We start from the raw sequence: 12,361 nt of genomic DNA, 5'->3' as shown, positions 1-12,361 counted from the left end.
ATGAGGATGAAGACTATGCTTTGCTGAGACCCAGAGGCTCACTCTCTGACATCTGAGCACAGCCAAAAGTTCCCTCATTCACTGAAAGGAAACCTCCCCAAAATCCAGGCACCATGTAAAGGGAGCCAAGAAGGACCCGAAAATAACCATCTGCACATCAGGACCCAGAACTGCCTTAAATAAAGCACAAGAGACACCATACACCTTAGAGCAAACTTAGCTTTGGTGAAACAACCCCTGGCCATGCCAACCTCCTAACCTACATCTCTACAAGCTTCCTGGCATAGCCAGCAGGGATATATGCAGACTGAGAAGTATTAAGGCCCTTGATGAGTTGCAAGAAAGATACCACTGAAGATTTTTTTAGTGAGTGTGCAAACCATAGCAGCTCTGCTCTGTCACGCTGCCAGTCCTCTGCTGCAGCACATATCCCTCCCCTTGGTGACCCCATACCTGACAGGAGGGAGACTGCTCCAGCACCATGCAAAGAAAACAGCACACATCCCCCCTGCAGCATGATTTGGGAGTAAACTATGCTGCCTTGCCAGGAATGAGCAGTGACCACCATCACGAGGCAGTGGATTTCTCCCCACAGCTGCTGGGGTGATGCAGCCTTTGCTGAGGACTGGCATGGAAATCTGCACTGAATCAAAGGGTTTCTCAGCATTAACCTTGCTGATCAGGCAACTACGAAAAGCTCTGGAAGTGGTCCCAAAGGGTTTCCCAGTTCCCCGTTAGCTGAAGCAGTGAATGCAGCACCCAGCTCCACTCACTTGCACAGACCCAGAACACTCTGTGGCTATTAAACCAGCATTTTCCAAGAGTGATAAAAATACCCAAACCAGCTCCTTTTCTGTGGGGATGATTCTGCTTGGTGCTGGAGATGTTTGTTAGCACAATAAACAACTGTAGGAAAGCATGGCCCCAGGTGCCCTCACATTCATATAGGTCTTTCTTTGCATAAACAGGCATTTTTGCTGAGGTCTTAAAAATACCATCTTGCTCTGAAAAAATTGCATAAACTCCACACAGTGGCCATACATGTAGCTGGAGAAAGACTCAGCACAGGCCCACCACTTGTCACAGTCACCTTGCCACTGTCACTGAAGCTATACTCTGAGTTTCTACTTGTCTTGACACAAAACCCATCCTTTCTGCAAACATGGAAAAGCAGAGCATTCCCTCCTGCATTTCATGCCTTACACGTTTTGGACAGAAAGAGCCAGGTCAGTTGTATCACCTTTTCTTTGTGCCTGTGCTGTGGTAAAATAACTGCGTGCAACTTAAGGTGATGCCAACAAAACCTTTGGGGATTCTGGGATCAGTAAAGACCCAATGAGGCAGCTTGCAACACAGAAACCGCTCACATTCACACCAAACAACTTAAGACTTCCAAACCCAGCAAAATAACTGTCTGAGAGGTCAAAGAGACAGGGATGAGACAGAGAAACACTTGCATTCAGGTACAGCAAGGAAAAGGAGCCCTTAACACACCACCTCACCACTGAAGGCAGGACCTGCACTGCTCGTAGGGATCAGCACACAGCCAGCAAACACGGGATTGTTTTTAATGCGCTTGGAATAAACCTGTGCTCACGGGGAGGCCTGGCACGAGGGGCCCTGTACCGTGAAAGCCCCATGTGAGCTCTGTGGGAAGGTTTAAGTAGCACATAAGGGGCATACGAGCTCTATAGAGTGCTCGGGGAGATGCAGGTGCCTCCACCAGCCAGGCCTGCCATCCCAGCCACAGGATGTTATGTCCCCACTGCAGGGTGTGATGTCCCCCCCCATGCCTGGAGCTACAGCTCACTGTGGCCATGTCTACACAAGGCCCAAGCCCCACAGACACCGGCTCCTCCAACAAGGGCAGGACCAGGTGGCCCCGCAGACCCACCCCCAATGGCCATTACCTGCTGACCCCATATTCTGGGGGTGGCTGGTAGCGGACGAGGGCCAGCTCTGCCCGGGCGGGCTGGGGGGTGGCATAGGCAGCCTTGAGGACATCCTGTGCCGGCTGCTCGCCATAGAAGAGCCCGTGCTCCTGTGCCTTGCTGCCTGGGGCTGCTGCCTTGCCTTTGTAGGGGTACTCAGGCGGTGGGCCCCGCGGGTCTGTGGCCTTGCCAGGTTGTGGGGCTGCCTTGAAACCCTTCCCACCTCCTGGGGCTGGGGGGTGCTGCTTGGCCCCGTTCCTCTCCAGCGAGAGCTGCATGATCCTCTCGCTCAGCGAGCGGACGTGGCCCTGCTTCAGCTCCTTCAGCGCCTCATCCTTATGCGCCTGCCCGCTGTTGGCCCGGTTCACTGTCGGCCTCCCCTCCGTCCTGGACTTCTGGCTGGAGGAGCCATAAAAACCCGGTGTGGCAGCGGTGGCTGGTGGTGCGGGCTGGCCACGGAAAAACTGAGACTGGGCCTTGGCCTCCTCATACGTGGGGAGCTCCTCGGTGCTGTGCGGGGGCTGCGGGGCCCGGGGCTGCTTCTCCATGGCAGCACCGTCCCCCTGGTGCTCCTGCCCCTGTGGTTCCTGCCGCCCTGACGGCTGGACCATTGGCAGGTCTTCGGGAGCAAGGTTTTCTGCGGAAGAGAGAGTGCTGGCAGTGCTGTTGGAGGGGCCGGCGCTGCCCGTCGCCTGGTGCTGTATGGCCAGCAGGTTCATGTTCTCGCTGGGGTTGCCATACCTCAGCCGCTCCTGGATCAGGCGCTGCAGGACGGTGCCGGCTGCCACCTCCTCTGCCCCTCGCATCTCCGCCTCTGGCACACGGCGGAAGCTGGGTGGGCGCAGGGTGCAGAGGGTGTCCTCGGCTGGGCAGGGAGAGAGAGGTGGCCATTAGCTCTGCTGTCCAGGAGGTCTAATTCCCCCTGCTCTTTTTTCCCCTCCTACGTCCCACAACAGTGACCGTGTGCCCAGGATGCACCTCATGGGCAGTGCCCTGCCAGGATTCCCCTGGCAGCACAGGTGACACGGCTGGAAGCCAACGAAGGAGGCGGAGCACTGCTCCCTCTTTGTCCCCCACCCCTAATTCTGTTTGCAGTGACCCCTAGGAACACATTCCAGTCCCCTCCCTGGCCTTCCCCTCCACAATATTCCATGCATCCCATACCCACAGCTCTGAACCCCCCCTCCAAGTCAACAAGGGACATTCCATATCACAGGGAAATTTGGTATTTTCTGAAATGGATAGGATAGGATGGGATGGGATGGGATAGAGACCTACAATGATTATCTCCTCCCACTGCCTGACCAATCCAAGGCTCAGCAAAAGTTAAAGTATTTTATTAAGGGCATTGTCCAAATGCCTCTTTAAACACTGACAAGCTTGGGGCATTGACCACCTCTCTTGGAAGCCTGTTCCAGTGTTTGACCTCTCCCTGGAGATGGCTTGCACAACTTACAGAGGCAGCCTGCATGGCAATACCAGCTACTGTATTTTTGATGGACGAAGTCATAAGTGTACTGTGTGCCATGACAAAATAAAATGTAAAATGTGTCACAGGAAAACTGTGAAATGGAACTGAAAATAAAGTGACCCTAAAGGTCTGAGAATAATCTGTGCTCCAGCATGTTCCTCTAAAAACTGCAATTTCCCTTCTGGCTGATAACGCTGTTTCTAAGGGAGTCAATACTAACTGTTGTAATTTTGCTGGGTCAACACAAGGAAGGCATTATGGTCATAGATGTAATGCCAGCATTTAAAAAAAAAAAACACAGACAGATTAGCTACACAACCCTAACACAGGCTACTGAAGTCATTCAGAGCCAATGGCACCATCTTTGCACTGCATATGGAATGGAGCTTGCCTGGAGCTAAGCACCTAGAAGCATCTGGACAATGCTCTCAGGCAGATGGTGTGATTCTTGGGGTGTCCTGCATAGGGCCAGGAGCCGGACTTGATGATCCCAATGAGTCCCTTTCAACTCAGCATATTGTGTTATAGCCATGGCTGAGAGGTTTGGAATCCCTCCCTCCTGCAGCCCTTCTTCCACACCCATCCCAAAAGTGCTGTAAGCTGTCTATCTGAACACCGTCTGAACTCAGAGGAATGTTCCTGAAAGATTCCAGTGCAGACAAAAGTGAGAAGAGTCTTCCAATGTCCCTAGGTAAGAAGGAGGTGATGTCTGCAGTTTGGTTTTTTGAGGTTGTTCTTGGCAACTTTCTTTCTCCTGCTGTTTCCAATTCTCAGAGGAGTTTGTCAGGAATTACATTTGTTTTTTGGCATTTAAAAGCAGTTTAAAAACAAACTTTCTCTTGAGGTCTGGTCATTTCCCGGAGGTTTCACCAGTTACTGCACATGCTGTGGGATAACTTATATACAACCCAGATGCAAGAGGGAAAGAAAAGCCTTTAACAATGAGGTCATTTCCACTAACATTTCTGTGGCAAAACCTTAAAGATGATTGTGGGGCTCAAGAGGGAGAGAAGATTCCCAGGCTGTTTCACTCCACACCTGCCCTAGGAGATACACCTCTCCTGCTTTCGCTGAAACCATGTTATCTGCCTGCCAGCCTCACTCGCTGGGGTTGCAGCCTGGCCACCACCTCTCAGAGGGGCTATCAGCTCCTCGGGATGGTGTCTAAGCCAGGAAGATGCACAGACACACACATCTCCATCTACCTGTCTGCTCAACGGCCAAGTATCCATCTGCCTTACATGTTCCTGCAGTTACAGCAAACTCTTGCTGCTTTATCCATGTTATCACAGCACACAGAAGCCTCACCACAATGGACATTTTTGCAGACAAGGAGTAACATCTCCCTAACACACCAGAAAGCTTCCAGTCTAGGTTGTAAGACAACGCCTGAGAAAAGCCTGAGGAAAGGGGACAAAGCCAACATCACACAGTCAAGGCAGTTCTTTATAACACATCAGGATTTCCACTTCTGTACTAGTCATGTTATCATCCTTGTATCTGGGAGATGTACTTTAAATTGCCTATTACTGAAGTCCAGAAGGATTGACCACAGTGAGCCTTCCACAGTGCCTGTGGTCTTGCTCCATCAGCAAAACAGCTGTGGAAATTGGTCCGGCTGTGCAGTGAAAAGCAACCATGTCCTGAAGGACGAGTGGAAATGGTGCATCCTCCACAAGTAGAGGTAACAAGCAATGGTGGGCCACAATACACAAGCCAAAGGTAACTTTGACTCTAGCAAGAATGAGAAGCTGGCCTTCAACTCTGTAAACACTATTTGTAAATGGTTTAAACTGCTCGATTTATGCTTTGGGGAAAACTTGGAAGTAAGTGCAGTGGGTTCATACGGAAGTGTGGCCATGCGCTTACCAGCTTTTTCTTTGGCACTGATCACTTCAGCCGCTAGTGGAGACACTTCATGCCTGCCAGCAAATAACTGGTGATCCTGGTAAAGAAAGCCAGTGTCTTCCAGTACCTGGACTGGGCTGGTAGGCTTGTAACAAACAGATGTGGAGCCTGGAAGAAAGACGAACGGAATGTCAGTAAAGAAACCGCATGAATGACAAAATATGAAGCCATGACTTACAATAGTAGTCAAAAAAAATTTTCTTGAGCCTGGCTGGGTGCCAAGGAGCCCTTCTGAGGCCAGTGAGCAAACCACCTCTTCAGTCCGCACCTCCCAAATAACACAGTAGCTCTGAGGAAGGAGAGGCAAAACACCAAGTCACCAATGCTGTTTCATGCATTGGCCCACCCTGGGCTACAAGGTCCTCAGTCCAGGTACAAAGAAAGGTTTGTAAGAGCCAGCAGTGACAAGTCACAAGCTCACGAATCAGGGCATAGCCCCAGGACATGAAACCAACAGAGCCAGCATAAAACTGAACAAGGGAATAGGTAAAAAGAAGGAAAGCTGAGGACACAGCTGCACATTAAATAGGGCTATAGTCTGGGAAAGGCCTTACCACAAAATCTGCCCATGAGTAATAGTTTAGCAATACAGAAAATTGCTGAGACATAAAATACAACCAGTGCTATCAAGGGAGAGAGTTTATAAATCACTTTGTCCAGATGTTCTTAATATGGTAAGGAGTGGATGTAGCTGGAGGGCCATGGGAATTCGTCTGGCAGATCAACTGCACAGGAGCTGCATGCCCCAGCCCCAGCATGCTACAGACACTGATGGCTGGACTGAGCTGGTTTTGGCTAGGGTAGAGTTAATTTTCTTCTCAGTAGCTGGTGTGGGGCCGTGTTTTGGATTTGCACTGGAAACACTGTTGATAACGCAGGGATGTTTTAGTCTCTGCTGAGCAGCACTTACACAGCACTCAGGCCTTTTCTGCTTGCAACTTGGCAAACAACAGGGCCCATCCTAAATCTGTTCTCAGGGGTGCTTGTTTTAAGAAGCTGATACAAAATGCATCATAGCAGCGTTAAGCCAGCAATGACATTGGATTGTCCCTATATCTCAGGTCACAAATTACATTGGCATAACCCTACAATTCAAGAAAGATACAGACTGTACAGGGTCCAAAGGAGGGCCGCAAAGATCATCAGTGGGCTGTAGAGCCTGTTCTGTGAGGAAAGGCTGAAGAAGTTAGGTCCTTTCTCCCTGGCTGTGAGGGAGCTCTCATTACAGTCTTGCAGGATTTAAAAGGAGGCTACTGAGAGGAAAGAGGCCCTCTCCTCACAAGGAGCTACCGTGAGAAAGGGCAACAAGCATGAGTTGCACTAAGAGATGTTTTATCTCGACATCAGGATGAAACTTTTTACAGTGAAAACAATCACTCACTGAACAACCTGCCCAGGGATGTGGCGGACTCCCCATCACTGGAGGTTTTCAGGATGCGATTAGACACTGTCCTAGATAATCTCATCTAAATTGTCTCCTTCCCTCAAAAGGTTAGACCAGGTGATCTGCTGAGATCCCTTCCCACCTGGTCTGTTCTATGATTTTGTTATTTTTCACTTTCTCATTTTTCTGAGAACTTACTCATTTTTGTAAAGAGAGGCTCTTCAAGGTTCAAACCTTGGAAATGAGCACCTCCTGGCTGCAAGTACCCTGGCACACAGCAGGGACACAGAAGACTCACTCTCAACTCACCCCACTGGTTGTCACAGGTTTTAGGCTAAAGGAATGGTCATCAACCTCTAGCACCAGCCACTGCCAAGGACTTGCTTGAGCAGGAGGTGGAATGCTCAAAGTGGCACCAGTGCTGCATCCACTGACCCCTGTGGGTCAGGAAGCCCACAAACACAGAGATCTGCAGCACCCCGCTCTGCAGGAAAGAAAGAGTCATGCACAAATGACCTGGATTTATAAATCCTAACTGCTTGGTTTGTGCTCAGTTAACTGCATCTCTCTGCATATATTACACAGGTCATCGCTAACCCCATGCAACTGCATGGAGCAAGGCAGCAGAGGGATAACAAGGGGGTAGGATCCAGGCTATCTTTTCTACAGGCATGAAGATACTATTTTCTTCTGTGCCAAGAGGAAAAGAAATAGACATTTCTGCAAAATGTTAATGAATTCATCACTTTACCATTCATATTATGCATGAATGTGTATGGCAGTTATCTATATTTAGAGAGCAAGAGGGAAAGATTGCTTGCTTGAGTAGATCTAAACCATATATGTCTGTGAAAAGAAGCATAGGAGACTGGTCTGTAAATTGTGCTGATGCCAACACAGACCCAAAAAAAATCTCAAGTAAACTAATTTCAAAAATTATTGGCCTATTCTGGTAGAGAATAGGATTAAAGACACCCTTAATTGCTCCTCCACACCCACAGTTCTGCCTTGGAATTTGGAATCCTGTATGAAACCAGTGCATTTCAACCCCAAGCTTGTTTTATGAATAAAAGGTAGACTGGGGTGAAGCAAAGAAAACCTGCACACCGAAGGAAGAAGACAAGCAGCTTCAAGCAGATACTGGCTTGGACTCATCACTAACCAAAGAGAATTCAAAAGAAATAAACTGTTAGTAAAACTGTACCCTCGCCTTCTGCATTTCGAGTCTGTAGGCACCCTTGGGTCATGGTTTCAAATTTTACAAGATCGAGAACAAAGACATGCTTTTTCTTTAACAGGATCAGAAATTCTCACCTAACCCCTTGTCCTTGGTAGTCGTGGCAGAGCAATATTCTACTAAAATCAGGATTAGTAAATACCAGCATCTGCCAAACTGCTCAGTTTCTGATCTCTGTTATATCAGAGTCAAAATCAAGTAGCCCAAATCCAGGCAGAAACTACTGGACTGTGATGCACCCACGTTGATGTTTTATCATTATAAAATGATGTCATGATGTCTTATGCCATTAAAAATGATGTAACAATATTTTATGCTCATTCAAAGTAGGTTTTAATAAAATGTCAGCTGTAACTGACACAGAAAACCAGTTTTTGTGTAACACAGAAAACAGTTGCCAAAAGATCAGTGTTTGGCGCATAACCAAAATCCAGATTATGGGCAGTAAGGCACCACTTGAAAGCTTAGGGGAACCTCCCAAGCCATTTGGAGCAAAGCACAAGCCTTTTTTCTTTCCCTCCTTGCTGTCACTGGAGCCTTCCAAATCCCAGCTCCACTCTCTGAAGGGAAAGGCTTTATTACACCCAGCTCTGACATGGTGCAAGGCACCCATCCAATGCTCAGGCATTTGTTCCTTTCCCAGACCTCCGCATTCCTCTACAGTGCTCACCAAAAGAGCAATTTTCATCCCTATAACTGATTCCTGGTGCCAGAGCAGTGGTGCCCAGCAGCCATGAGTAAGAAGCCAGTTGAGCGCAACCTAGGATGAAGATTATCACCCCTTCAGGGACGTGTCCCTGGGGAATGGCTTTTTACCCACATCTAGCCCAAACAAACCATAAACCACAGCTGCTGCAGCTGCTGCCCCATGTTTTGTGACAGCCACTGCCAAGAAGAACCAACCTCATCATGTCTGTAGGTGCCTGCAGGCAGCTGCCAGCTGTGCTGTGCCCTCTCCTCTCCCGCTCCCAAAGGCAGCCCAGCCCCCTCAGCCCCAGAATGCCAGGATGCAGCCCAGTCCATAGACATCACGCCTTCAATTGCCATACGTCTAGTGCCTCTTATAGCCAGCTCTGTAAGACATGACCACATTTCTGGCCCAGTTCAGTCCTTGCTAAATTGGGCAGCTGCTCCAGGCCTTCATTTCTGCATCTCTACTGACCCTCCTACACTAAGTGACTGTCTGACACCAATTCACTTGTTTTCCTTTTCTTTTAGATAAGCATACATTCCATTGTACAGAAGCAGACATATTATCCTGGAGGTTACTGCACAGCAGTGCAATTCATTTGAAGATTCAGAACTACTTAAATGAATCAGTTGCTAAGATTAACACCAGACAGTCAGCCAGGACCCAGAGACAGTGGAGCAACACTTAAATATTTCCTGTTTCTGATGTGGTTTCAGTCTGGTTTTGAAAAGGATCTAAAGCAAACCACATAGGAAGCTCATTGCTGTGACATGAGAGGAAAGCCATGCTTTTAGAGCAATAACAGCATCCCCAAGAAACAAATTTACGAAAACAGTCAGAGAAGATGGTTTGCTTACAGCCAAACTGTACTAGGACTCTCATCTTCAGCAAAACACCAAATTATGCCAGTTGTGAAAACACAGCTTGGTGCTATTTAGAGGCAACACCTCACGGCAGAGTCCAGCTAATGAGTTTCTGCATCACACCCCACTGCCCACCCAGGTAACATAATGTGGCTGCCCACAGCACAGCCCATGCTGCTGGCATGTGTAACTCCTCTTCTACCACTCAAAATCCACCCAGCCAAACAAAACCATAGAGTTGACCTCCAAAAAATCCTTTTAATCTGTACCCTACTGACCGAGTAGTTCAACAGAAACTGAGGTGTTTCAAATATCATCCAAAGCAATCATCTAAAATTAAAAAGTAAGTAAGGCAGCTTTACACTTTCCTTTAAATCCTGCCACAGTATGTAAGGGAAGTCCAAAAAAGACAGAGCAAAAACTACATCATTTCCAAGCCCACATCTGTCCTTCTGTATCATACCTGTGCCAAAAAGGAGTATAAATACCTTATTCCACATTTAAAATATTTTCTCTGCCCTGTTGCTGCATAAAAATCTCAGGTCAAAAAAGGAAGAGAATTGTTTAAGGAAAATAAAAGGACAGTAAAGCACTCCAACATTCCAGGGGCTGCACGAAGGCTGTACCATGAATTGCCCAGGGTGGACCAATCAGTCCCTGCAGAGGGTCACAGGGACCCTCTGTTGAGGCTGGACACCCCTCCATGTGCATCCTGGCCCATGAACCCTACTTCCCCTCCTAAGCATTAGCACAGTTGTGAGAGCAGGGATTGCCATACCCCAGCCCCATAGCCATGCCACTCTCCCAAAGCTGGGAAGAAAAAAATAACTCATGTGTCTCGCTTCTTGGTTTAGGTATAAAAATTGGACTCCTAACAATGTCACAAGGCATGTTTTTGGTACCTCCAGCAGCTCTCCTTCAGCAGCGTTGGGATTCTTTTGCAGCCACAGCTCCAATGAAGTGCAGGGGCTCAGGCAGCCACTGGTGATCATTTTCCATCAACAGCTCCCCAGTCAATGCACAAGTTTTCCAGGTCACTTCTGGGGTGGCTGACTCATCCTCACACCCCATAATTCTGCTTGTGAACCTCGCATCCACTGCCAGGGCTCCCGAGCCCTGCGAGGACTGAACAAGCATCACTAGTATTATTTTCACAGGAGCAGAGCAATATCTTGCAGGACTAAAATCCAACACACATAATGCACACCAGATGTGAGCAAGCAGCACCTCTCATTTTCCACATGAAAGCCAGGAGAAGCTGCACCCCTGTGCCTGGCAGGATTATCAGACCGAGCTACGCCTCCGCAACTCACCACTCTGGGGAAAGAAATCCTCATCCCAATATCAGCTCCAGGATCCACGTTGTGCTATTCCCTTGCTCAAGAAGAGTTCCTGGAGTCACCCATCCTTGGTACTGTCATGCCAGTCTCCAGAAAGTGCATTGTCCAAGAAAACACGAGCAAGACTAATGTGAATAGGCAATGGAGGCAGCCAAACTCCGTCTCTCCCAAGGAATCGTGCTAACACGTCCAAATTTAACTGCTGACAAGGATGAGCATTCTCCACAAAACTTCAGCCTCACGTGCTTATTTTCATATATGCTTCCCCTCAGCAAAAAGCAAAGCAAGGGAGAAAAAAACCTATGAGAGAAGCAAAGCAAATGTGCTTTGAAAGCAGCTCCTGAAGCTGGCATGAGATCACATGGATAGAGTGGAGCCAAGCCTGCCTACCCGGGAGATCCCCTCGGATGCCCACACTTCTCCGCCTTCCCCATGGAAATCAGGTGTGCTGGCATGTAGGGGCAAACAGTGCCCATCACCACTCTTTCATCTCAGATGGTAACAGGTTTTATAATGCTAGAAAAACATGCTGGTTTTTCCCCCCGTCCCAGGCTCACCCCAGAGGAGAGGCAGGATACAGGCAGAGCATTCTCATCACACCTCCAGGTGCCAAACAGATACCTGGGCATTAACCCCACGGAGGAAAAGATGCATATTGCTTAGGCAGCTGCACTAGGCTTTGCACAAATACGTGCATTTTTAAGGTCTCTCTATATTATAAGCTACACATTTGCCTTTGCAGCTATAACACTGAGTCTACAATACACAGCCAGCCCAAATTTATTCAAAGAATTGAATCAATAATTGAAAATCCTGCTTTGATCAAAGTGCCAGTGGCACAATGATGACTCATGTCAGCCTTGCTGCTCTGAGATGAAAGGATAAGTATTATTCAGAGCTGAAAGTAGGGAAAGAAACTCCTGGTAAAAGAGTGAAATACGAAGGCTGACATGGAGCTTGCGAGTGAGACAACACTTCTGCTACAGCCACACTGCTTATCAGCACAGCAGCTGTCTGCAGACAATTTCACTACACTATAAATTCTGATTTCCAAGCAATAAAAAACCTCCAAGATAAAAATTCATCACATAAATTCTTAGGGAAGGAAATTTTCTTCTACTGGGGGAAAAAAGAAAAATCATCAATCAGCTACAGCTTACAGACAAGACACTTGTAGAGCAGGAGTTTAAGCCATGATAAATTTTGCTGTACTTACTGCCTTTAAAAATGATCATGTTACAGAAAAGCACTGGCACGATCCGTGTCACTCGGATATTTAAGCCCTTCCATTAATTAACCAGAAGTGAAATAGGACCTAGGTCTGTGGATCATTCAGTCTTAGCTCCTTGTTACTTCAAGCAAGTATATTTTAAAATTCCCTTCTTGAACTGAATAAACAGCATCTTGAAGAAGAGGATTTTTTTTCCCATTTGGAGGAGGTTTTGGGATCTCTCTTCCTCAGACACACACAAATATTCTCCTTGGTTCCCACTCACAGTCACGGACATTGCTCTTTATCCATCTCTTTTTTTTTTT

At 47.8% G+C, this 12,361-nt stretch overlaps 1 protein-coding gene across 1 annotated transcript in view; it reads right to left on the bottom strand.

Moving 5' to 3' along the window:
* The window catches only part of AMOTL1 (angiomotin like 1), a 57,533-nt gene that overhangs the window by 41,100 nt on the left and 4,072 nt on the right, over positions 1-12,361 (bottom strand). The window contains exons 2-3 of the mRNA XM_082278715.1: positions 5,272-5,418; positions 1,911-2,796 (exon numbers count right to left, since the gene is read on the bottom strand). Of these exons, the coding sequence (XP_082134841.1) occupies positions 1,911-2,796; positions 5,272-5,418 (1,033 nt within the window). The remainder of the gene's footprint in view (positions 1-1,910; positions 2,797-5,271; positions 5,419-12,361) is intronic.

Source organism: Coloeus monedula (genome assembly GCF_965178545.1).
Source record: "Coloeus monedula genome assembly, chromosome: 3".
Classification (NCBI taxonomy): Eukaryota; Metazoa; Chordata; class Aves; order Passeriformes; family Corvidae; genus Coloeus; species Coloeus monedula.
This window is presented reverse-complemented; position numbering and strand designations above follow the sequence as displayed.